At 44.6% G+C, this 26,472-nt stretch overlaps 1 protein-coding gene across 1 annotated transcript; it reads left to right on the top strand.

Annotated features, from left to right (window-relative positions):
- Positions 1–1,691: 1,691 nt before the first annotated feature.
- LOC139474224 (GDP-L-fucose synthase-like) lies at positions 1,692–25,230 on the top strand. Its single transcript, XM_071257130.1, has 10 exons — positions 1,692–1,763; positions 4,344–4,495; positions 5,045–5,159; positions 13,187–13,315; positions 15,708–15,781; positions 17,747–17,880; positions 18,289–18,420; positions 20,049–20,128; positions 21,772–21,871; positions 22,967–25,230. The coding sequence occupies exons 2-10, from the start codon at positions 4,356–4,358 to the stop codon at positions 23,020–23,022; spliced, it is 960 nt and encodes a 319-aa protein (XP_071113231.1). The 5' UTR covers positions 1,692–1,763; positions 4,344–4,355; the 3' UTR covers positions 23,023–25,230.
- The last annotated feature ends 1,242 nt before the right edge of the window (positions 25,231–26,472 follow it).

Genomic DNA, 26,472 nt, shown 5'->3' with positions numbered 1-26,472 from the left:
GAAGCCTGGAACGTGCATTGCCACAGAAAGCACCCCACACCATGACACTTCCGCCTCGAAATCTGTCAACTTCCTGTACGCAACACTGGGCGTAACGTTCATGACGGCGCCTCCACACCCTCGCCCTACAATAGGCAAATCGAAGATTAAATCGGGATTCATCATTGAAGACGACTTGATTCCAATTCCTCTGAGTCCACCGTAAGTGTCGCTGTGCCCACAATTGACGTTGACGTCTCTGTAATTGAGTCAGATTTGGCCCGCAGTATGGCCGTCGTGCTTGAAGGTGAGCAGTTCTGAGACGGTTTCGAACAGTTTGCGCTCTCAGTCTACCCCTATACAGTTCATTTCTGGTTGATTTAGCCGTCAAAAATTGGTTACGGAGGTGACGTTAGACAATCTGACGATCCTCTGCTTGTGACGTCACACGTGGTCGACCTGGCCGAGGGCGATCAGCGGTGGTACCCGTTTGCTGTAGACGCGTCTGTAAATCATAAACAGTCCGTCGACTACAACCCATCATCCTTGCGACTTCAGCTACGGACGTTCCCGTCTGCAACATGCCGATGACACGTTCACGTTGCACATTTGAAAGGCGTGGCATGACAAATGGCCGTACAGACTTTTGTTTTCTTGTGTTTTTCTTTTTTTTTGTTTATGACTGCTAACAAGTATGGCTAAAAACACGTGCGGTATTATGGCCACGTGACCAGTTGCACGTGAAAAAACACTTTTGTCACTAGTGCTGTGCACATGATTTCGATCTATTCACCAGCACAAAAACGGGTGTTATCTGAAGACAATACGTGGCCATTACTGTTTAAATACACAATAAGGGCCCACAATGATAACTGGTCTAAATGTTACAATTTTAGGATTGTGAAGTTTTTAATTTGGTTCAGTATATATTATTTTAGTGGTATTTTATATTTCATGTAGATTTGTGTCCAGTAAGCCTTATAAGTCTGATTATATACACTGTAAATGCAAAGTGTGACACATTAATGAAAATAACAACCTTTGTTATAACCACTCATCATCATTTTCTTAAGGACATGGGTGGCCCACTCGTCTGGGGCGCCGCAATTCTATCATTAATATTGTTTCTGATTTAAACACTACAGACCGACGTCATATTCGTGCAAAATAAAACTAGCATTGATCCGGCTTTCTTACCAAATAAAATAATCACACAAAAACCTGTTCTTCCAACTTCTAAATTCACATCAAAGACTTCATGTACAAAAACATTTAATCATAGTACATTCAGTCAAGTTTCAAGAAAATAACATGATGTTATTACTAGTGGTGGGTATGGGAGTTTTAAAATGTATCACAATATATTACGATGCACAAGGTCGTATTGCGCTACATATCACGATATATTGCATAATTCTAAGTTTTGAATTCAGAAGCAATTTGAAACATCAGTTTATGAATTGAAGTTCATAAATGGAACAAAACAAGATAATGGTACAACATAATGTTTACTCAGTCAATAAATAGGCATGGATGCACGCTCCGGATTCACGTTTTGGATTTTTTTCCAGTGTATTACATTAAACACATGATAAAAATATACCCGATATATCAAGCATGTAAGAATGGTAGTGTGATAAAAATTGGGAAAATAACTATACATATCTTGGGACGACCCCTTGTTTCATTCGCTTCGGATGTTTCCGCCAGGGACCTATCAGTGTGCGTGTTTGATCACGTGTCAAATTCTTTCCCTGCAGTGACCGGCAGTCAGCGTGGCACAGGTAAGCTTGTGGATGTTATTCTGTGTCTTACTGCTAATGTGTTGCATAGCGTTCCTTTTAGAGTTTTGACAGATGGAATTTTAAAGATATTACCAATACAAGTGGGAGTGGTTACATTGGCAACTAGTATGATAAGTGGATCGAAATTTCAGGGCTGGGACGAGTCCAAATTTACGACCCGAGTACTCGACCCCACCCACGACCCGACCCCACCCACGACCCGACCCTACCCGCGTACCCACTGTAGGTCTCAAGAATTGGGTACATATTGTCCAATTGGGAATTGTTTTACCCAAGCCCAGGCAAACTTTATTTACATACACGTAAAAAACGTTTAGATCATACAGGTACTGAAGTCGACTGAAGTTATATCTCTACTGAAACCACGGACCTATATATACGGCCTATTATACAAGTCCGTGCTGAAACGACCCGTGAAGATCCGGGGTAGAATGTAGTATATAGGTCTTCACCAACCCATACTTGCAGTCAAAAGCGACTATGCTTGTCGAAAGAGACGACTGACAGGTGGCTCGCTGTCTTGGTTGATGCATGTCATCGATCCAAATTTCGTGGATCTATGCTTGTGTTGTCAATCACTGGATTGTATGGTCCAGACTTGATCATTGACAGACCGCTGTCATATAGCTGGAATATTGCTGAGTGTGGTGTTAAGCATTAAATAAACAACAACAAAAAACAAAAGTATCTCTGTCGATATGTTACTGTATATATACAAGCCACATAAAGAAACTGTGCACGGAGAAAATATATTCTGGATTGAAATACAACACAGCAGGAAAAAAAAGGATGCAGACGCTGTAGCAGCTGAATGATCGGACCATAAGAAAATGTCAACGGGACTGAACAACATCTGTTACCATGACATCAGAAGATCAAAATGCAGTTGGGGGTCATACGACAAAGTCGCAAAGTCGATAACGGGTATGACCACCCTGTGCGTAAAGCACAGCAGTGCATCGGCGACGCATGGAGTCCACTGTCTTGGCATGATTTGCTTGTGATATGCTTGTGATATGCTTGTGTCTGCGTCGAGAAATTTTGAATTTTTGAATGACCACAGATCATGCTTTCTAAAGTGACAGCAAATTTTGAGTTGCATATGCTGTGTTCAGCTGCACTGGATGCATGTGCTGTAACACATTGCACGTCCATAGGCCCCCATCAATGATGTCATATCGCATGGCACGTGCATGAGCGTTTGAATGTCTCCAATAATTGCTGTGTTCAAACCTATATTTCATATATGGATGGTGTGCCCTTATATCTATATTTTCTCCGTGCACAGTTTCTTAATGTGGCTAGTATAGTATCTTAGTCCATAAAGTTGTTACTGTGTTGTATCTTAGTCCATTGTTACTGGGTAGAATCATGTACCGTGTTACTGGGTAATATCTCTGTCCATATATTACTGGGTTGAATCTCAGGCCATATATTACTGGGTTGAATCTCAGTCCATTGTTACTAGGTAATATCTCAGTCAATGTGTTACTGGGTAGAATCATGTACCGTGTTACTGGGTAATATCTCTGTCCATATATTACTGGGTTGAATCTCAGGCCATATATTACTGGGTTGAATCTCAGTCCATTGTTACTGGGTAGAATCATGTACAGTGTTACTGGGTAATATCTCTGTCCATATATTACTGGATTGAATCTCAGTCCATTGTTACTAGGTAATATCTCAGTCCATGTGTTACTGGGTAGAATCATGTACAGTGTTACTGGGTAATATCTCTGTCCATATATTACTGGATTGAATCTCAGTCCATTGTTACTAGGTAGTATCTCAGTCCATGTGTTACTGGGTAGAATCATGTACAGTGTTACTGGGTAATATCTCTGTCCACATATTACTGGGTTGAATCTCAGTCCATTGTTACTAGGTAGTATCTTAGTCCATTGTTACTGGGTAGAATCATGTACAGTGTTACTGGGTAATATCTCTGTCCACATATAACTGGGTTGAATCTCAGTCCATTGTTACTAGGTAGTATCTTAGTCCATTGTTACTGGGTAGAATCGTGGACTGTGTTACTGGGTAGAATCTCAGTCCATATGTTTCTGGTGTTGGTGCATGTGGAATTCCCTTATAAATACAATCTATATATAGCACGGGAATTACCTTCCTTTGACGTAATGCGTTGTAACCGGATGTAGCATGGTTCTGAATACACGAGTCAAATGAAGACTTTGTTTTGATTTCTAGTAATCAATCAAGCTTATATAAAGTAGCTTGATGCTGATTGATCAAGTGAAACACAGAACGTGAGGTGAAACACAGAACGTGAGGTAAACATCTACAGGGAAAGTTGTTGATGGTCCAGAACATGGTGTAAACATCGACAGGGAAAGTTGTTGATGGTCCAGAATGTGAGGTAAACACTGACAGGGAAAGTTGTTGATGGTCCAGAATGTGAGGTAAACATTAACAGGGAAAGTTGTTGATGGTCCAGGACGTGAGGTAAACATTGACAGGGAAAGTTGTTGACGGTCCAGAACGTGAGGTAAATTTGTAAGGTGGACATTCTTTATCGCCTTTGCACAAATTTTGTAGACACAAGTAACCATGGCAACAGAGAAGAAAGTAGTGATGGTCACAGGAGGCACAGGTCTGGTGGGCAAGGCCATTGAGACAGTTGCCACTGCTGAACTGAAAAGGGATGACGAAGAGTGGCACTTTGTGTCTTCAAAAGATGCTGATCTTTCGTGAGTACATCAGTTTATTTGAATAGTGGGGGCAAAGTTTGCAAGCCAGAAACTTATGATCTTGGGTTGGAATCCCAGTTTACCTTGAATATAAAATCCCACACTAACTCACCATTTGAATTGTGGGCTTCATTTAGTTGTGTAAATTTATGTGACCACTTCTGTGGTCTGGTGGTAGAGTGTCCACCCAGGGACGGAATGTCTGGGTTTTGATCCCCTGCCATGTCAAACCAAAAGATTTGGTACTTGTTGTTACTCTGCCTGGCACTTAGCATTAAGGACTGGTTGGCTTGGAGTCAGCTTACTGTGTCTGATTGGTGTATTCATGTTAAACTCCGGAATGACATCTCTGTGGGCTAGCACCATAAATCGGTATCAGTCCGGACTAGCACCAGCAGCCCCACACAAGTGCATGCACGTCGCTCTATAAATGCAATAATCTTGAACACGATGTTGCACCTCACCTGTATATTTATGAAGAAGGTAAAAAAATTGTTGTGCCATGCGTTAGCAACTGGCAGTACTGATTGCACGAAGGATTATTTTCAGAGACATTACAGCGACGGAAGCCTTGTTTGAGAAGATCAAACCAACCCACGTCATTCATCTAGCAGCTCTTGTTGGAGGTTTGTTCCGCAACCTCAAGTACAACCTTGACTTTCTGGTATGTCAGGCTGATATTTTCCCCTCATTCAGGTTCATTCTTGCAGGGATTTAATTTGGGTCTATTTATTTTTACGTCCAGGGAACCATGAGTATTACATTTTGGTGGTCTCCGAGTCATGGGACTTGCATCATGTGTCATGCTGCACTTGATTTAAAACAAATGTCACTTGTGTCCTATTTTGAAGATACTCAGAAGCCTATTATAGATTTGGATTTCAAAGTAAGCTTGAAATGGACTGTTGACACCCGGAAGTATATGTATTCCTATCCAGAATTTTGGGGTGGTGTGGTAGCCTAGTGGCTGAAATACTTGCTCATCACGCCAAAGGCCAGTGTTGGACTCCCCACATGGGTGCAATGTTTGAAGGGCATTTGTGGTGTCCATTTCCGTGATATTGTTGGAATATCGCTAAGAGCGGGTTAATACCAGGGGTCCGGAAACCGTCATATGCGCCGGACATGTCCGATTGGGAATATCTCAAATGTCCGGTTTAAAATATTGCTTACCGGACATTTAAATTTTTCTGTCCGGACATTCTTAAATTTTGACCGGACATGATCAACAGTTAGGACTGAGCAATTTCTGTCTGCAGTTGTAACACAATGAAGATTATCTACACTGACAATCTTTGTTTGTTTTGATTGCTGTAAATACATCGTACCTAGAATGATAGTCCAATCGGTCAATCACTGTAATAGGCAATAAACTGAGTTGACACTGATTAATCGAGGATTTATTAATGAGAACATCTTGTTAATTTGAGTAAAATGTGTTTACAACTGTACATAAATACCTTGCATCATCGATGTACCTCATTATCCTCACAATGCTACGATACGTAACCTCAGACAAGAAGCGAAAGCGTGACGACAGCCAGTCGACCGATGCAAATCAGTCGAGCGGATCTGCCAAACCCTCAAAGTCTAAATGATCATTTTGTAAGTCGTTGCTAACTACTTTCACTTGGTTGACATACAATGAGGATTTGCAGATTTTATTGTTTTCAGTAGCTAGTCGTATATTGAATCTTGATTGACTGCCATTTTGCTTTCTGTGACAATCGATATCAAATTTTTTTATGGTCAATAATTAAGTACAGATGAAAAAGTATTCAAATAACTATTGCTATCAACGATAGTTAAGCATTTATGATTATATTATTTGTCTTGTTTTTAAATAATCTTTAGTTTAAAAAAACCTTTTCCCGTGAGGTCACGTGATAACCAAATATGGGATAATAGTCTCGATCCAAATGTTATAACGCGTACACTTGAGCAGACTCATGAATATTAATTAGACCGTTCACAACGTTGACAGATCGTTATTATAACAGAAACAAACGTATGTTTTCCATATATATCTAAAATGATATTATTTGTTATTAATTGTCCGGTGAATTAAACAATTTAAATTGAAAAACTTTATAATTCATCATATTATGAATACGTAACAACTTGTAATGCTTGTGTGTAAAAAGTCGTACTAAAACACGCTGTTTGAAGGGGGGCTTGGCATAAATGTAAACGTCCGATTGGGATTTTAAATTTTCCAGACCCCTGGTTAATACCATGCTCCATCACTCACTTAACAGAATTTGAATGTCAGTTTTATGTTCCATGCAATCTCCATTTTCAGTAGTTGAAATTGCCATACTTTGGTTAGTCCCACAGGTCTTCAATGTAGGTTGGGGGGTACGGGTGGCCCAGTCGTCTAAGGTGCCGCAATTTGCTGTGCAGAGTTGCGTCCTTTGGGCACGCCAGAAACCTATGATTGTGGGTTCGAATCCTGGTTTGCGCTGATTGTTTCTAGGTTTGTCAGCACCTTCCCTGTGCTCGTGGCTTTCACCGAAGTGGTAAAGATCTGAGACCTGCATCGCTTCGGGCTTTACTCCCAAATTAAGCTGACACGCAGTTGTATAACTGGAAAAATGTTAAAAGCAGCATTAAACCCAACTCACTAACTCAATGTAGATCATTTGAATGTGTACAGGATGCAATATTTTGAGTCAAGTAAAACCTTGGTCTCGACAGAACACTCAAGGATATGAACTCAGAGCAAGCAATCTGTACTGATGGAACTATTTTATCTGATACCACTTTGGGAATGCCCTTTTGTGTAAAACTGGTGTATTTTTGCACACTCCTGGCAAATGAATGTCACCTTTTCTGGTTTTTTTTTGTTACTTCTGTTTCAGGGAGAATTTGAGAATTTGGCACCTTAAATACATACTTAATTACATTAAGTAATACGTTACCACTGTTATACCGAGGCTGTTGTCCCCCACAACTGCTCTTATAGCGAAATCTTCCACAGAGATCTCAATTACCTCATGCAGCACGTGCGTAGCCAGCTAGCTGCCATGTGACACCCTTCACCCTTGTCTCTTCACTTGCCTTCGCAAGACGTATCCATAGACTGCTCTGCGTTCTACCAGCCTCCTGCTATCCTTGGTGATATTTATTACTGTTTCTTAGTCCTAAGTAAACTGTAATTTACGGGGCGTTCGTTATACGGCGCTTAGAAAATTTTCGCGCCTTTTCTTTTTTTCGCTACTTACGGGGTGTGGCGGTGGCACTTTGTGTTTAGTGGTATATTGTGGGGTGTTATATCTATAATATATGTATTTTTTGTATTCGCTATTATCGTTTGTTTTTCTTCGGAAAATCTACGTTTGTGAATATGTTTGGTGTGTGAGTTGTAACCATGTTTTGCTTTTTGTTCAAAGAACAATGTCTGACATGGAATTGGATTTGTCCAGCACCCTGACTACTCCGGCTGCCAGGCGCTGCGGCGCTTGTCAGAAGTTTTTGTCGTCCCGGGATCCCCACAATCGATGCCCGCGGTGCCGGGTCCCTTGCGAGGACACCCGGTGCACCCTGTGCGAGGGTCTGGGGCCTGAGGATTTTGCGCGATACAGGCGCTACGTGCGTTCTGCTATCACCCCTGAGGTGGCCGGTTCGTCCGGTCGGGCGCCCGTTGCGGGCACTACCTCCTCAGCGGCGGATCCCTTGGCGGCCCTTGGGCTGCCTGGGGATTCCGTCGCGGCTTTGTTGTCGCAATTGGTGGACTCAAAACTGGCGGCCTTATTCCGTCCCCGGCCCCTTCGGTGGCTGCGGGTTCGGATGCGGGGTCTACGGGTACGGCGGCGGCTACCATAGTCACCGGTCCTTCCCCCGAGCCGATACTCTCGTTATCGACTAAGGACCGTGTGGCCATGGTGTATGACGTCTTTGAGGACATGCCACGGCCCCAGCCGGTACCCCGGGGAATCCACGGCTCGGTGGGTTCCTCTGAGGTTTTTGACGAGTCCGCCGACAAGGCTTTTCAAGCCGATCAAGCCGTCTCTGGAGAAAGCCTTCGCGGCGGCCTCCGGTCGGGGACTCCCGTTACCTCCTCCGTAGTGGAGAAAGGGTTCGTTCCCGGTGCATGACTTGGCCTTCCCGGAATCAAATCCCACCGCGGAGGCCCATGTGGAGAGGTTGGGTGTCCGTGCCCCACCTGCTGCTACAGTCACTCAAGCGACTTTACAGCAGATGGACACCCTCTCTCGGCACTCCATGCTCGCTATGTCACATGGCGACACCTACATGGCGGCGGCGGCCAGTCTGGTCAAAGGTTCCCCCACGGACCGAGACCAGCGCATTTACAACTGTTTGATCGGTTTGAATGCGACCCTTGAGTACGTTGCCGGGGCTTCGGCCTTTCTTTCCGGCACGTGCCATTTTTTGAGGCGGCAAGCGTACCTTGCCTCTTCTGGGTTGGACGCCGCCAACCAGGAGGTGTTACTTTCGCAGCCTTGGTCTGCGCAGACCCTTTTTAATAATCGGATCCCTGGTGTTCTAAAAGAACAGCAGTCTGCTTCGTCTGCCGCGGCTTCGCAGCATACGTTGGATCTGGTTGGGTTTCTGCACAGACGCCTGGGTGGTGCCCCTAAACGGAGTGCCCCTCAGGATGCTGCGGCCGGGAAGTCCAAGGGGTCGGTGTCTTCTTCCTCCGGGAAGAGGTCCCGCTCTGAGGGCCCCGGTAAGGGCAACCTGCCGCCCTTTCGGGGGAAGAAGGGACACTGGGGGAAGCCTAAGCCGTCTCGTGACGGTAAGGGCTCCTCCAAATGACTCTCTCTTGCAGGGTTCGTGTGCCAACAGCGCCAGCTTAGGTGGGTAGTCAACACGATTCGGTACGGCTATCGGCTAGATCTCAAAGCGGATCCGCCGCTCACCGTCGCCCCATTGGAAGGTTTCTATTTGGAAGCCGATCTTCCCATCCTCGCCGATGCCATCGGCAGTTTGGTGGAGAAGAGGGCGGTACGGGAGTTAGTCCTACCAGAAATAACACCGGGGTTTTACTCCAGGATATTTCTTGTTCCCAAGAAAGACAGTGCCGAACTCAGAATGATTCACAATCTGAAATCGTTCAACGAGTTTTACCTGCACAAGCCGCCCAGGTTCAGAATGTTGACCTTGGCGGACCTGAAAGCTCTGATCATGCCGGCCGACTGGCTTCGATTGACCTGAAGGATGCTTATCTGCATGTTCCGATTCACTCAGATCATCACAAGTATCTCAGGTTTGTCTTTCAAGGCAGGCACTACGAGTGGGTTGTACTCCCATTCAGTCTTTCGTCTGCTCCCTGGCTGTTCATCCGGTTAACCACCCCCATAGTGGGGTTCCTCCACAAGAGGGGTATCAGGTACTTCGCGTACCTGGACAACTCGCTAGTGGCCAATCGAATGACGGACGCCCTGTCACGCCATCTCGATTTCGCACGTCGGCTCTTGGAGCAATTGGGGTGGATTGTCAATCTCCCCAAGAGCGAGTTAACCCCCTCACAGAACTTGCAGTTCATCGGAGGTCGGTTCGACACGGTGAACCATCGCCTCTTTGTCCCCCCAGACCAGTGGCACAAGATTCAGGCGATGATTGCCAAAGTCTTAGCGGTGCAACAGACTGTTCACTTTTGGGAACAGCTGTTATGGCTACTTGTGTCAGCCCAGGACTGCACCGAACGGGGTCGTCTCCAACTCCGCCCGCTGCAACGGTTTCTAATCCAGTTGTTAGCACAGGAGGAGAACAGTGCGACCGTCGCCCTCCCGGATCGGCTCCGACCGCATCTGGAGTGGTGGACGGTCCCTTGCAACGTCTTATCAGGTGTGTCTATGCGGCCCTTCCGCGCCACGTTGAACCTGTATACAGACGCCTCTCTAGTGGGCTGGGGTGCCCATCTAGAGGGGGAGGGGAGCTCGGGGCTGTGGTGCGTAGATGAACAAGGTCTTCACATCAATTGCCTCGAGTTCAAGGCAGTGATACACGCAGTCAATCTCTGGAAGCATCGTCTCGTCGACACCCGGCTCATGCTGGCGACCGACAACACGACGGTAGTGTCCTATGTGAACAAACTGGGGGGAACCCACAGTCACTCGCTACTCGTGTTCGAGTTTTACGCTCTGGTGGACAGTGTCCCGTGCCAGGTGCGCGCCCGTCACATCCCAGGTGTGCGGAACGTACTGGCCGACGCTCTATCGAGGCCTCGGGATCCGAGCCCCACGGAGTGGATGCTAAACCCAGTGGTGTTTCAGTGGCTGTGCGAACGTTTGGGTCGTCCGATGGTCGACCTGTTCGCAACCAGGTTCAACAATCAACTCCCGTTGTTTGTATCACCAGTCCCAGACCCAAGGGCCATCGATCACGATGCTCTCGCGTTAGACTGGACGGGCATGGACGCTTATGTTTACCCGCCGACGGCGTTAATACCACTCATTCTCAGCCGGCTCCGAGGAGTTCGCTGTCGAATGTTACTGATCGCGCCCATGTGGCCGAACAGATCGTGGTACCCCGACTTGCTGGCCCAGGCCCAGGCCATCCAAACGCAGGGCAGTTCAATCTGCACGCGTGGATGTTGTCACCGAGCGTCTGAGGAGTAAAGGTTTTTCTCGTCGGGCGTCTCAGGCATACGTTAGTATGCATCGTGATTCTACCCAGAAGGTGTATAATGCACGTAGGGCTATTTTCACGAAGTGGTGTTGCAAACATCACATTCATTCGCCAGATAAGGTATCTGTGCAGGATATTGCTCGTTTCATGTCTCACTTACGAGAGACCCGGAAACTCTCCGGGGGTTCCATTGCCAACTATGTCTCGTCCGTTGCTACGGTACGGGACGTTGCTATGGGTACCAGTCTTTCAAAAGAGCCGGTGATTCGGGGTATTATCAAGGGTTTCAAACAGCAAGATCTTAAAAAGGGCCGCCTTCGGGCACCGGCCTGGGATCTCTCCTTAGTGTTACAATCACTTACGGAGGCTCCGTATGAACCCTTGGGTAGTGCTTCGTTCCGGCATGTGACTTGGAAAACAGCATTTCTTCACTCCTTTGCCACGGCGGCACGAGTGTCGGAAATACACGCACTCGATGTCTCCAAAGTACGATTCGATAGGTGCGACGACGGAGCGGTCCGCCTGGGCTTGCTCATGGGCTTCGTCGCTAAGAATCAGAAATTTGGCCAAACGGAGAGAGAATTCACTGTAGGATCCCTCAAAGAAATCTTACCTCCTGCTGATACCGAGGACAGATCGCTGTGTCTGGTTAGGGCCCTTAAGTATTATCTTAAGGCTTCGAATGAACGCAGACAAGGGCGTGACCGTCTGTTCATATCGTGTAACCCTAATCGCACGGTTGACATAACTCGCAACTCGATTGCGCTATGGCTTCGTTCCGTCATCAACCTGGCGTACCGGTCTCGGGGGTTACCGGTAGCGGGGTCAAACCCGCACGAGATTAGGGCGCTAGCGGCAACATTTGCCCTACACTCCAATATATCTGTTCACAGAATATTGCGGGGTTGTTACTGGCGTTCTGACTCGGTTTTTGCCAATCATTACCTCAGACAGGTCTCTGATGAAGACGTGGAGGGTGTGCACCGTCTTGGGCCGCTGATCGCGGCACAAGCGGTCATCTAAGGGGTGTGCCCGTCGCATTTCCGAACTCCTCAGGTTTCAGACCTTGCACGGTGGTCAATCTGGGTCTACTCCAACGTTCCCACAGCCGTGGGTATGGGAGTGGGGGTCCCACAAGCCAGCGCGCTCATCCACAGGTGTTTCTTTATTTGGATTTGACAATTATTAACCTAATTATCTGTCGTGTATTGCAACCTTGTAATACATGCTTTCCAATATTGAATTTAGGTCACGCGCCTATTACACACGCTTAAGTAGGCTTGTTCTCGGGATATGCGGTCCGAATGAAATTAATTTCCCTCTTTTCGACTGTTTAACCTGATCTAAGATTTAGCTCACACGGATACTGTGTTCTCATCCACTGCGGCGATGAAATACCTATCCAGTGGGGCCGTTTGGAGTCACCAATCGTTTTGGCAATGACGATTGAGCCTTACGGTATGCGCTTGACAGTGCTTTGGTATCCCTATATGGTAACGCCAAGCTGGGAGCATGCGCATCGAGTGCATCCGCCTTGTTGTTTACTTCCGCTGGCCGGAAGGAACACGAGCAGACAGGTTTCGGGTTGTAGGTGCTCCCCACCGCCTACTGTGGTAGTCAGCCTTGGTATAACAGTGGTAACGTATTACTTAATGTAATTTGTAGAATTTTCCTATTCGGAATATTCTATAAGTAATACGTTACCACTAGGCTGCTGCCCGCCCGTCCGTCCCCCGAGCACTTGCTCTCGCAAGAGACAAGAGTGAAGGGTGTCACATGGCAGCTAGGTGGCTACGCACGTGCTGCATGAGGTAATTGAGATCTCTGTGGAAGATTTCGCTATAAGAGCAGTTGTGGGGGACAACAGCCTCGGTATAACAGTGGTAACGTATTACTTATAGAATATTCCGAAGAGGAAAATTCTACAATTTCCTACTCATTAGTTATAAAGCTTGTCATATTTATGAACAGGAATCCAGATGAAATATTCATAAATGTGGAAATAGAAAGGCATCCAGGCAGAAATATCTTCATATTGCTACTATCTTCAACATCCTCCCATCCAATATCATATTGTGGTTATTTCCTGTGTTCCAGCGGGTGAACAATAAGATCAATGACAACATCCTCAACACCAGCCACAAACATGGAGTGAAGAAGGTGGTGTCCTGTCTCTCCACCTGCATCTTCCCTGACAAAACAACCTACCCCATTGATGAAACCATGGTAAGATGGACCCCCTACCCTATTGTTGGCCCTACCCCATTGATGAAACCATGGTAAGATGGACCCCCTACCCTATTGTTGGCCCTACCCCATTGATGAAACCATGGTAAGACGGACCCCCTACCCTATTGTTGGCCCTACCCCATTGATGAAACCATGGTAAGATGGACCCCGTACCCTATTGTTGGCCCTACCCCATTGATGAAACCATGGTAAGATGGACCCCGTACCCTATTGTTGGCCCTACCCCATTGATGAAACCATGGTAAGACGGACCCCCTACCCTATTGTTGGCCCTACCCCTTTGATGAAACCATGGTCAGACGGACCCCCTACCCTATTGTTGAAACCATGGTAAGATTGACTCCCTACCCCTTTCATGAACCATGGTAAGATGGACCCTCTAATCTATTTGTTGAACCTACCCCATTGATGAAACCATGGTAAGATTGACTCCCTAACCCATTGATGAAACCATGGTAAGATGGACCCTCTAATCTATTGTTGAACCTACCCCATTGATGAAACCATGGTAAGATGGACCCTCTAATCTATTGTTGAACCTCCCCATTGATGAAACCATGGTAAGATGGACCCTCTAATCTATTGGTGAACCTCCCCCATTGATGAAACCATGGTAAGATGGACCCTCTAATCTATTGTTGAACCTCCCCATTGATGAAACCATGGTAAGATGGACCCTCTAATCTATTGTTGAACCTCCCCATTGATGAAACCATGGTAAGATGGACCCTCTAATCTATTGTTGAACCTACCCCATTGATTAAACCATGGTAAGATGGACCCCCTACCCTATTGTTGGCCCTACCCCTTTGATGAAACCATGGTCAGACGGACCCCCTACCCTATTGTTGAAACCATGGTAAGATTGACTCCCTACCCCTTTCATGAAACCATGGTAAGATGGACCCTCTAATCTATTTGTTGAACCTACCCCATTGATGAAACCATGGTAAGATTGACTCCCTACCCCATTGATGAAACCATGGTAAGATGGACCCTCTAATCTATTGTTGAACCTACCCCATTGATGAAACCATGGTAAGATGGACCCTCTTATCTATTGTTGAACCTACCCCATTGATTAAACCATGGTAAGATGGACCCTCTAATCTATTGTTGAACCTACCCCATTGATGAAACCATGGTAAGATGGACCCTCTAATCTATTGTTGAACCTCCCCATTGATGAAACCATGGTAAGATGGACCCTCTAATCTATTGTTGAACCTCCCCCATTGATGAAACCATGGTAAGATGGACCCTCTTATCTATTGTTGAACCTACCCCATTGATGAAACCATGGTAAGATGGACCCTCTAATCTATTGTTGAACCTACCCCATTGATTAAACCATGGTAAGATGGACCCTCTAATCTATTGTTGAACCTACCCCATTGATGAAACCATGGTAAGATGGACCCTCTTATCTATTGTTGAACCTCCCCCATTGATGAAACCATGGTAAGATGGACCCTCTAATCTATTGTTGAACCTACCCCATTGATGAAACCATGGTAAGATGGACCTCTAATCTATTGTTGAACCTCCCCCATTGATGAAACCATGGTAAGATGGACCCTCTTATCTATTGTTGAACCTACCCCATTGATGAAACCATGGTAAGATGGACCCTCTAATCTATTGTTGAACCTACCCCATTGATGAAACCATGGTAAGATTGACTCCCTACCCCATTGATGAAACCATGGTAAGATGGACCCTCTAATCTATTGTTGAACCTACCCCATTGATGAAACCATGGTAAGATGGACCCTCTTATCTATTGTTGAACCTACCCCATTGATTAAACCATGGTAAGATGGACCCTCTAATCTATTGTTGAACCTACCCCATTGATGAAACCATGGTAAGATGGACCCTCTAATCTACTGTTGAACCTACCCCCTTGATGAAACCATGGTAAGACGAACCACCTTCCACAATATTGAAACCATGGTAGACCAATTCCGCATTTGATCTGACAAGGGTGAGTTCTAAGTATCTCTGCAATATTGGCTACTAGTTTTTGAGCTAGCATGCAAAATAGGGGTTGCACTAGACTATTATCTCGTTTCTGTAAAGAACTATTTTACAGAAGAAAAAACCCGTTAAATTATGGTCATAAAATATTATAAAAAGGCGCCCAGGGACTTTCTTCCTGCAACTGCAGTAATCTAGACATTGCAAATATCATAGACTTGCATGGGCTGTATTGGATATATTTGTTTCAGGGTCTGTATGACAGATTATTTTTACTCTTGATAGCCTGCTAAACTATAGAGGTAACAGCAAGAGTTCCCAATGATTTGTTGTGTGTACCCTTAGAGTGTTTGTAGCATGCTGAGACTAATTCTCTCTCTTCTTCCAGGTTCACAATGGCCCCCCACATAACAGCAACTTTGGATACTCTTATGCCAAACGTCTTATTGACATTCAGAATAAGTAAGTAATAGGTTGTGTGAAGTGAAATTTCCAGTTGACACCAAGCAGACAGTTGAAAGAAGGACAAGAAGATCATAATGGCTGTGTACTCTCACACGAATAAACTCGAAGACACACATGCTCTGTGGCACACTTGAATCTCAAGGGGCACCTCTGAACATCTCCAGGTGTGCTGTGTGGCACACTTGAATCTCAAGGGGCACCTCTAAACATCCCTAGGTGTGCTGTGTGGCACACTTGAATCTCAAGGGGCACATCTGAACATCCCTTGGGGGACATCTGAACATCCCTAGGTGTGCTGTGTGGCACACTTGAATCTCAAGGGGCACATCTGAACATCCTAAGGTGTGCTGTGTGGCACACTTGAATCTCAAGGGGCACATCTGAACATCTCCAGGTGTGCTGTGTGGCACACTTGAATCTCAAGGGGCACATCTGAACATCCCCAGGTGTGCTGTGTGGCACACTTGAATCTCAAGGGGCACATCTGAACATCCCTTGGGGCACATCTGAACATCCCTAGGTGTGCTCTGTGGCACACTTGAATCTCAAGGGGCACATCTGAACATCCCCAGGTGTGCTGTGTGGCACACTTGAATCTCAAGGGGCACATCTGAACATCCCTTGGGGCACATCTGAACATCCCTAGGTCTGCTCAGTGTCATACTTGAATCTCAAGGGGCACATCTGAACATCCCCAGGTGTGCTGTGTGGCACACTTGAATCTCAAGGGGCACCTCTAAACATCCCTAGGTGTGCTCTGTGTCATACTTGAATCTCAAGGGCACATCTGAACATCTCAGGTGTGCTCTGTGGCACACTTGAATCTCAAGGGGCACATCTGAACATCTCCAGGTGTGCTGTGTGGCACACTTGAATCTCAAGGGGCACATCTGAACATCCCCAGGTGTGCTGTGTGGCACACTTGAATCTCAAGGGGCACATCTGAACATCCCTTGGGGCACATCTGAACATCCCTAGGTGTGCTCTGTGGCACACTTGAATCTCAAGGGGCACATCTGAACATCCCCAGGTGTGCTGTGTGGCACACTTGAATCTCAAGGGGCACATCTGAACATCCCTTGGGGCACATCTGAACATCCCTAGGTCTGCTCAGTGTCATACTTGAATCTCAAGGGGCACATCTGAACATCCCCAGGTGTGCTGTGTGGCACACTTGAATCTCAAGGGGCACCTCTAAACATCCCTAGGTGTGCTCTGTGTCATACTTGAATCTCAAGGGCACATCTGAACATCTCAGGTGTGCTCTGTGGCACACTTGAATCTCAAGGGGCACATCTAAACATCCCTAGGTCTGCTCTGTGTCATACTTGAATCTCAAGGGCACATCTGAACATCTCAGGTGTGCTCTGTGGCACACTTGAATCTCAAGGGGCACCTCTAAACATCCCTAGGTCTGCTCTGTGTCATACTTGAATCTCAAGGGGCACATCTGAACATCCCTTGGGGCACATCTGAACATCCCTAGGTGTGCTCTGTGGCACACTTGAATCTCAAGGGGCACATCTGAACATCCCTAGGTGTGCTCTGTGGCACACTTGAATCTCAAGGGGCACATCTGAACATCCCCAGGTGTGCTGTGTGGCACACTTGAATCTCAAGGGGCACCTCTAAACATTCCAAGGACTGCTTTGTTTGCTGGCGTCGCTAGTTTGTTGCTGCTGATAGTTCTCAAATTATGCCAGCACTTCAATCATTTGCTGCAATTTAGTATTACTACATATATATTGAGGACAGTTTCTGCAGCCTCTAATAACATTTCAAACTGTGATACTAATGGAATATTGCTTAAAATGGTGTAAAACCATACACACTTACTCACCAAGACATTTATCTTCAGATTGAACTAGATCAAACTTGAGTTGATGTGATGCTTTATTTTGAAAGAAGAAGTTCAGCACTCAAGACTCAAGGTCCTCCTTAACAATGACTGTGATGTTTCAGAGCCTATCACGCACAGCATGGCTGCCATTTCACATCTGTGATCCCCACCAATGTGTTCGGTGCCTATGACAACTTCAACCTGGAAGATGGCCATGTACTACCGGGGCTCATGCACAAAGTCTACATGGCAAAGAGTGAGTCGACATTCCATGCTCCAATATTAAGTCTTACCTGGTCAAACAGTTCGTCTCCCTTGTTTAACAATGATTTGGGCCCTGAGTTTTACAATAAAAGTTGTTCATGATTCATCATCAAGAGTAGTTGTAGTTAAAAAGCATTAAATGAAAGGGATATTTCAAACTTTGCAAGGGGCACAGGTGGCCCAGTCATCAAAGGTGCTTTCTTTGGGCACCCAGAAACCTATGACTGGGGGTTTGAATCCCAGTTTGCCCTGATTTTGTTTCTGGGTTTGTTAACACCATACCCAACTCACTCATTCATTCACTCGCTCAACCCTTGCAAACAGCAGGAGACTGAAAATAATTACTTTAAATTCAGGTGGAAATATTGATGATAGCGTATCAGTTATTTCTGCTTCCCAGAGAACAACACTCCCTTCACTGTGTGGGGCACAGGCTCCCCGCGCCGACAGTTCATCTACTCTCTTGACCTGGCCAGGCTCTTTGTCTGGGTTCTCCGCGAGTATGAGGAAATAGATCCCATCATCCTTTCTGGTAAGTCACAGGTTCACTTCTTGAAAAACAATATATTTTGGTCATAGTTTTTTTAACCAAATAGGTAAATGTCGAAGATGTAACTTTCCTACCATGTCAAGCTGACATCCTGGGATGTAAACCTAACTCTATCATTCATGCACTACTTAGTAGTAGGGCTGGAACGGGTAACTCGGGTACTCGGGTCGGGTGGGACCCGAGTGGGACCTGGGTACACACATGACTACCCCGACCCGTGGTTAGGAACGTGATATACTATAATGACATTAACAATCAAAACACAATGGTTACACTACATGTATAGCTAATGTTCACATTTCTTTCTCACTATGCAAGCATTCGTTCTGACTTTTATATGTTTGAGTAAGGATAAAGGGTCTATCAACTGCAGTGTATGCATGATCATATCGTTTTATACGTGTATCTAAATAGTTTTTGCCAGGGCTGCGGTAAAACAATTCCCACTCTTGAGACCTAAAGCGGGTATCCGGGTAGGGCCGGGTAATGGTGTGTCGAGTACCTGGGTAGTAAATTTAGACTTGTCCCAGCCTTACTTAGTAGGTAAATATCATCTCATCATACCCAAGGCCATTTGTTTACCTGGACCAGCGTTAGGAATAAAACAATATTCACTCACTTCCCCACCCAATTAGGGGTGGTGGGGTAGCCAAGCGGTTAATGCATCCGTTTGTCAGCATAGTCCTGAGTTCCAGACCTGTGAAGTTTCTGGGGTAGAATAGGTCTTCAGCATCCCATGCTTGCCATAAAAAGTGACTATGCTTGTCGTAAAAGGCGACTAACGGGATCGGGTGGTCAGGCTCGCTGACTTAGTTGATGCGTGGATGGATGCTCATGATGTCAATCACAGGATTGTCTGGTCCAGACTCAATTATTTACAGACCGCCGTCATATAGCTGGAATATTGCTGAGTGCGGCGTTAAACAACAAACCAACCAACCAACCTGAGTTTCAATTGCCCACATGCAGACAATGTGTAGAAGCCTCTTCTGGTGTCCAGCTCCTTGACCTTGCTGGCATATTTTTGAAACAGCATTAAGCTCACTCACTCACCCTCTTACAATATCCACTGTGATTATGTAGTTTGAGTTTGTGTGTAGGGTTGTGACTGGTAACTCGATTACTCTGGTACTGAATTGGACCTGCCGGGTACCAACAGCACTACCCGGACGCGTGGTTAGTCATGTGATATATTATTTAGCAGCAATAACGATAAGTTTTGTTTGATAGGCATTACTTAGAAGTTGACGGGTGACAAAGTAGACACAATTTGTGGATAGCAACTTCTTTAATTACTGTATAGGCGGCATTTCGGTATGGTTGACAACAGTATAAGGATCTATACTGAAAAGTCGCCTTTATAGTAATTAAAGAAGTTGTTATCCCTTAATTGTGTCTACTTTGTAATAACAATAAGACTCTAAGGTCTTAGTAGGGTCAGGTGATAGGGGGTTGGGTACCAGCGTAGTACATTTGGTCTTGTTCCAGCCCTAATGATGTGACATATAGTTGTCACAGAATATATGGGGGCTGCTGATGGTGTTATGGTTTTATAAAATGATGGCACGACATACATGTGTATCTGAGGGGTTTGAGTGTGGTTGTTTCAGTTGGCGAGGAGGACGAGATCAGCATCAAGAGAGCTGCTGAGCTGGTTGTTGAAGCCATGGAATTCAAAGGGGAGGTCAAGGTGAGAACACTCTTCTGGGCAGCTTTGCCAGTGTTGCTGGTCAGGGTCATCCTGTATGTAGTCTGGGTCATCCTGTATGTAGTCCGGGTCATTCTGTATGTAGCCAGGGACATCCTGTATGTAGCCAGGGACATCCTGCATGTCGCCAAGGACATCCTGCATGTAGCCAGGGACATCCTGTATGTAGTCCGGGTCATTCTGTATGTAGCCAGGGACATCCTGTATGTAGCCAGGGACATCCTGTATGTAGTCGGGGTCATTCTGTTTGTAGCCTGGGACATTCTGTATGTAGCCAGGGACATCCTGTATGTAGCCAGGGACATCTTGCATGTAGCCAAGGACATCCTGCATGTAGCCAGGGACATCCTGTATGTAGTCCGGGTCATCCTTCATGTAGCCAGGGACATCCTGCATGTAGCCAGGGACATCCTGTATGTAGCCAGGGACATACTGTATGTAGTCCGGGTCATTCTGTATGTAGCCAGGGACATCCTGTATGTAGCCTGGGACATCCTGTAAGTAGTCGGGGTCATTCTGTATGTAGCCAGGGACATCCTGTATGTAGCCAGGGACATCCTGCATGTAGCCAGGGACATCCTGTATGTAGCCAGGGACATCCTGCATGTAGCCAGGGACATCCTGTAAGTAGTCCGGGTCATCCTGTATGTAGCCAGGGACATCCTGTATGTAGCCAGGGACATCCTGTATGTAGCCAGGGACATCTTGTATGTAGCCAGGGACATCCTGCATGTAGCCAGGGACATCCTGTATGTAGTCCGGGACATCCTGTATGTAGCCAGGGACATCCCATATGTAGCCAGGGACATCCAGTATGTAGTCCGGGTCATTCTGTATGTAGCCAGGGACATCCTGTATGTAGCCAGGGACATCCTGTATGTAGCCTGTATGTAGCCAGGGACATCCTGTATGTAGTCCGGGTCATTCTGTATGTAGCTAGGGACATCCTGTATGTAGCCAGGGACATCCTGCATGTAGCCAGGGACATCCTGTATGTAGTCCGGGTCATTCTGTATGTAGCCAGGGACATCCTGTATGTAGTCCGGGTCATCCTGCATAGCTGAATATTGCTGAGTGCGGCGTTAAACAACAAACAAACAAACTGTATAGTCAAGGTCATCTTGTATGTATTCATTGTCATCCTGTAGTCTGGTATGGTTCATTATTTTGTCATGGTAATCAAGGAGTCTAGTTCATCCCAAGATCAACCTTTGGCCTTTGTTATCCTATGGTCTAGGGTGTCCAAGGTCATCCTGTCGTCTTTGACGTCCAAGGTCAGCATTAGAATTGAACTTCAGCAAGCCATGCTTGTCGTAAGAGGCAACTAACCTGATTGGGTATTCAAGCTCACTGACTTGGCTGATGCATGTCATTGTATTCCACTTGCATAGATTGATGCTCATGATATCAAAGACTGGACTGTCCATTCCAGACTAGATTCATTTCAGACCGCTGTCATATAGCTGGAAGATTGCTGAAAGCAGCATTAATCAAACTGTAGACTCAGTCTCCCAAGACCTCCCTGTAGTCTAGGTCATCGTATGATGTATGGCATCCAAGGTCGCCTTGTAGTCTAGGGCATCCAAGATCATCCCCTACTGATTGCACTAACCACACTGTTACAGTATGACACGACCAAGTCTGATGGGCAATTTAAGAAGACGGCCAGCAATGCCAAACTCAGGAAGTACCTCCCAGATTTCAAGTTCACACCAATAGAACAATGTAAGGTATTCTATTGAAACAATACAGATATATACATCATTGTTTGACCACTTGACAATCTATTCTGCAGCCATAGAGAGAAATTGCTTCATACCTCTGTTTTCACCATTAAAATATGTTGACCAAAATATGCAAAAAAGAGCAAACCAATAGATAACCTATCTGTGCAATTCAATGAGAATTTGGCAAGGATGATGAGGGCAAGGACTAGTGCTTGGAGGGGTAACTTGGGTACCTGGGTCGGGTGGCTACAGTGTAGGACCTGGGTACCCCCAGGACTACCAGGACATGTGGTTAATCACGAGATATATTGTTTAACGACAAAAATGATCGAGAACTCTATGGTTAATGGTACACTGTAAAAATACAAGTCACTAATTTTTGCATTTCTTTCTGACTATGCACCATTCCTTCTGACTTTTCATATGGTTGAATAAAGATATAACTGAAGTAAACTGCAGTGTATGCATGACCAGATTGTTTAATACATGTATCTTAATATGTTTGCCAGGGCTATGGTAAAAAAAAATTTCCAATCGGACACTTTGTATCCTTAGAGACCTACAGTGGGTACCCGGGTACGGTTAGGTAATAGGGGAGTAGGTACCTGGGTACTAAATTTGGACTTGTCCCAGCCCTAGCATGGACGTATGTATTGCACAGAATTATCAAGTTTGTTTCTCAATTTGAATGAGCTCGTAATTGTGTTTCGGAAATTAGCTCCATTGTAAGCCTGCTGAAAAAGCTTCATTGGATATTTACGCATGCTGTTTGTATACATTTGAGTTTTTCATTTAATGCGTGTGTTTCTGTATGCAAGTTAAGTGAAAGTAATTGGGTTTTGAATATTTTGGGAGGGTATTTTATGCAAATACGCAGCTTATCTGTAGCTCGGTCAATGGCATTCCAGGTCCCTAGGCAACTATATGGATCGGGTGGTCAAGTTTGGTGACTTGGTAGATTGTGTGTCATCGTACCCCGATGGCATGGGAAGTTGCTCATAACATCAATCACTGGTTCGCCTGGTTCAGACATTAACATGCCCAACACATTTTGAAAAAACAAAAATTGAAATAAATGTTACTTTTTTTCCAGCAATAAAGGAAACGTGTGATTGGTTTGTGGCCAACTTTGAGGAAGCAAGAAAGTGAGGCAGCAGCAGGCGTTGTGGACTGACTGTCGTGGGAGGTTCATATCTGGTATCCATTGTAGCTGTAGTGTTCTGTGTATCAAATAGTTGATCTCAGCCGGAGGGTGTATAAACACTGTATTTCATGTTTCAAAAAGCATTAAAAGCATCTCATTAAAATCAGACCTCAGTTCTCGCTACCACTAAACAAAGATCTGAGGACATCCCATTACAGGTCACGTCAGAACGACCTTTCATCCGACCAATCAGAGCATCGCTTACCAGATTATGAAAGTGACGGTCGGAATGTTATTTCTGATCATGCAGCCTCGAAAACTTTAACTCCGAACGATAGTTACGGGTTTAACGACTGTATCCATACAATCAAGACCATCTATTAGCCATTTCAGAATGTTCTTTTGTTCAGGTTTCAAATTTGTAATCAAGAATTTGTCAAAATATGTTTCGAAGCGTAGTCGCCAATTTTAAATTAGTGCCCTAAAGCACGAGAAAGCTGCCTTCTGATTGGTCATTCCATTGGTTCGCGCAAGGACCCGTAATGGTATGTCCTCCTCTAGCGGTATCTGATTTTAATGAGATTGGTTTCAAAAGTGACTGGATGATTAGGAAGCATATCACCTGGCATTGGTGTATGATGTAGCTGTGTTCATTGAGTCATGGACAGACGATCATATCTTTGTACTATGCAGTATTTGTCTTAAAATGAGGATGTTATCTAAATTTGATTTATGATAATGCTTGTCCATCATTTTGGGAAAGTTGTATTCACAAGTGTCATGTTTTGTTCACAAGTACCCGGTATATACTTTGCAGTTTTCCATAAATCGATGTTTGTTGAAATCCATATTGTTGAAGTATTTTATATATGTACAAAACATTTTTTGTGTGTCACTCAAAATAATTTTTTGAATCTCATAAATGTGATCACACCGGAGAGAACAACATTCCATACTGTTTGTAATATAAATCAAAAAGTGTATTTATTTTTATATTTTGGTCATTTGGCGAATGAGGTGTCAAGGGGTAAGTTTAAGCCACATAGTGGGAAAATTTACTTCTCGTTGCTGCCCACAGAAGATAGCCCTTTTTCTCAAAGTCTGTGATTAGATGTGTCTCACTATCCATTGATACAATATATTGATACATTGAACAGCTCTATGAAATGGAGCTGCTTGTATTAACTGCTAGGTGAACATTATCCATATAAGGGGTTATATCCTACCATGTACAAGGATAACTGCAAAATGGCCTTACAAAGAGTTTCTTGAACTTAGCATAAATATGCCGATAAATATGTTACAATTGTTAATTTTTTTCAAAGAATCCATTTGTACATCATTATTCTTTAACTTGAATATTTTTTTTGTGTATTTCGATATATATCAATAGAATCATTCTGTCAGTGAACATAACACTGAATGTTAGAATTACACTTGAGGTCTGAAGAGAATGATTACTGCAATGAAAAGGCTTTAAAAATGCCGTAAAATTTGTGTCTCAATTCTTGTATGAATCGTGGGGTCTGATTTATGAAATAAAGGCTGCGTGGGGTTTTACAGTGTATGTGTTGGTATACATACTGTGCCTTAAGGCTTTGGGTGAAGCAGCAGGAGGGCTTTATTAGTAATAATATTCGTATGAGGACATCGCCAAGCAATCAATCCCCCACCCCATCCGACATTGTACGGTAACTGTTTAACTAGTTCTATTGTTACAAAAGAATTTTCCTACCAATAAGAGAACTTTGTGCTTGTTCCCAACCAAACATATACATGCATAATATGTGTTTTGAAGTGTAGATGGTCTTATGTAAGTATTTATTATCTTCAAGTGCTTCTTCATTCAAACAGTGGGAAATTGTGATTTTGTTTTTATGTGTTCCCAGTTGTTATGTAAGGTTACCATTGTTAATGTATGTGACTGTCAACAGGAACCGTCCTCTACATGTTAAAACATTTATGTCTCATTAATGTGCCCATGTTGTAGCAGCTAGACAATAAGTATTTATATTAATAAACTTTTAGCTATGGTTACATTTCTCACTAGTGCTTCTTGAGGTGAAACATTTGTTATTCCACGCCTATTTCAGTTCACATCACACCTGTATCTATGATATGATATTTTTGTCCTGTTTGTGCAGGACGCTATCATTGTGGGCAGCATGTCTTCTTGTGTTTTTGGTGAATAAATCTTCCTGGTCTTGATCAAATGCCTCTATGTTCTTTGTAACCTAAGTACCTCATAAGATTTGGTTGGTTGGTTTGTTGTTTAATGCCGCTCTCAGCAACATTCCAGCTACATGACGGTGGTCTGAAAATTATCGAGTCTGGACTAGACAATCAAGTGATTAATATCATGAGCATTGATTCATGCAACTGGGATCAATGACATGCATCAACCAAGTCAGCGAGCCTGACCACCAGATCCCGTTAGTCGCCTCTTACAACAAGCATAGTCAACTTTTACGGCAAGCATGGGTTGCTGAAGACCTCTTCTACCCCAGATCTTCAAGGGTCACCTCGTAAGATAAATTCTTAACAAGAGTGAGTGAGTTTGGTTGTGTGCAGCTTTGAGCCATATTCTATCAATGTCAAGGGTGGGGAACACCTAAAATGTGCATCATATATTGTACCATGTGTGTCTTTCACATTACAAGCAAATCCCAACATACACCTGTGAGGATTCTGGGTAAGAATATAGCTTCCCAGAAGCCTTTGCTTGTCATAAGAGCTGAATCAGTGGTCAGGTGGGGTGACTTGTTGATTGCATGTCATCGTGTCCCACTTGTGAGGATCGATCCTCATGTCAGTCATTGGATTGTCTGGTTCAAACACGATTTTTTAACTGCCCTCATATAGCTGGATTATTGCTGAGAGGTGTGTTAAACAAACGGATGAGAACAGCTGATATATTGCATTGATTTGGTTTTCCCAAATTGAAACCCAGAGGTTGTTAACCCATAGATTGGTTCGTACAGAATGAATAATCAATAATGAGTATATATACTCAACAACAAAAGTTCCTGTGACACCAATATTTTAGTGTCGGATAGCCTAGTGGTTAAAGCGTTCGCTCGTCACGCCGAAGACGCGGGTTCGAATCCCGACATTGGTACAATGTGTGAAGCCCATTTCTGGTGTCCCCCGCCGTGATATTGCTGGAATATTGCTAAAAGCGGGCGTAAAACCAAACTCACTCACTCACTCACTTCAAATAGGTATCCAAACCGCACTTGACAAGTAGATCTGAAACAAGTCGGGTCAAAAAAAGCCTCTTTGTTGCTCTTTTATAGGTACAGACACCTTTCTAGAAAACGGTCCCATGCAGAACTCCCAGAACGATCAAGTCTTACATGTTCATGTACTCAAAAAGAAAAGTCATTTCGGAAAGTTCCACTTCCTGCCTTTAAGGCCGCTGAAGTCTGTCCACGACAGGACGTGATATCTTTCTA

This window comes from Haliotis cracherodii, unplaced genomic scaffold, assembly GCF_022045235.1.
Source record: "Haliotis cracherodii isolate W230 unplaced genomic scaffold, xgHalCrac1.p SCAF_3, whole genome shotgun sequence".
Classification (NCBI taxonomy): Eukaryota; Metazoa; Mollusca; class Gastropoda; order Lepetellida; family Haliotidae; genus Haliotis; species Haliotis cracherodii.
Note: the sequence above shows the minus strand (reverse complement) of the source record. Positions and strands in the feature narration are given on the sequence as shown.

What these genes read in the sequence shown, in the direction of transcription:
- LOC139474224 (XM_071257130.1), top strand. Translation starts at nt 4,356, where the DNA reads ATGGCAACAGAGAAGAAAGTAGTGATGGTCACAGGAGGCACAGGTCTG. An exon ending in AGTACAACCTTGACTTTCTG is followed by an intron (nt 5,160 to 13,186) that starts GTATGTCAGGCT and finishes CCTGTGTTCCAG; the next exon opens with CGGGTGAACAATAAGATCAA. An exon ending in GTTCACACCAATAGAACAAT is followed by an intron (nt 21,872 to 22,966) that starts GTAAGGTATTCT and finishes CTTTTTTTCCAG; the next exon opens with CAATAAAGGAAACGTGTGAT.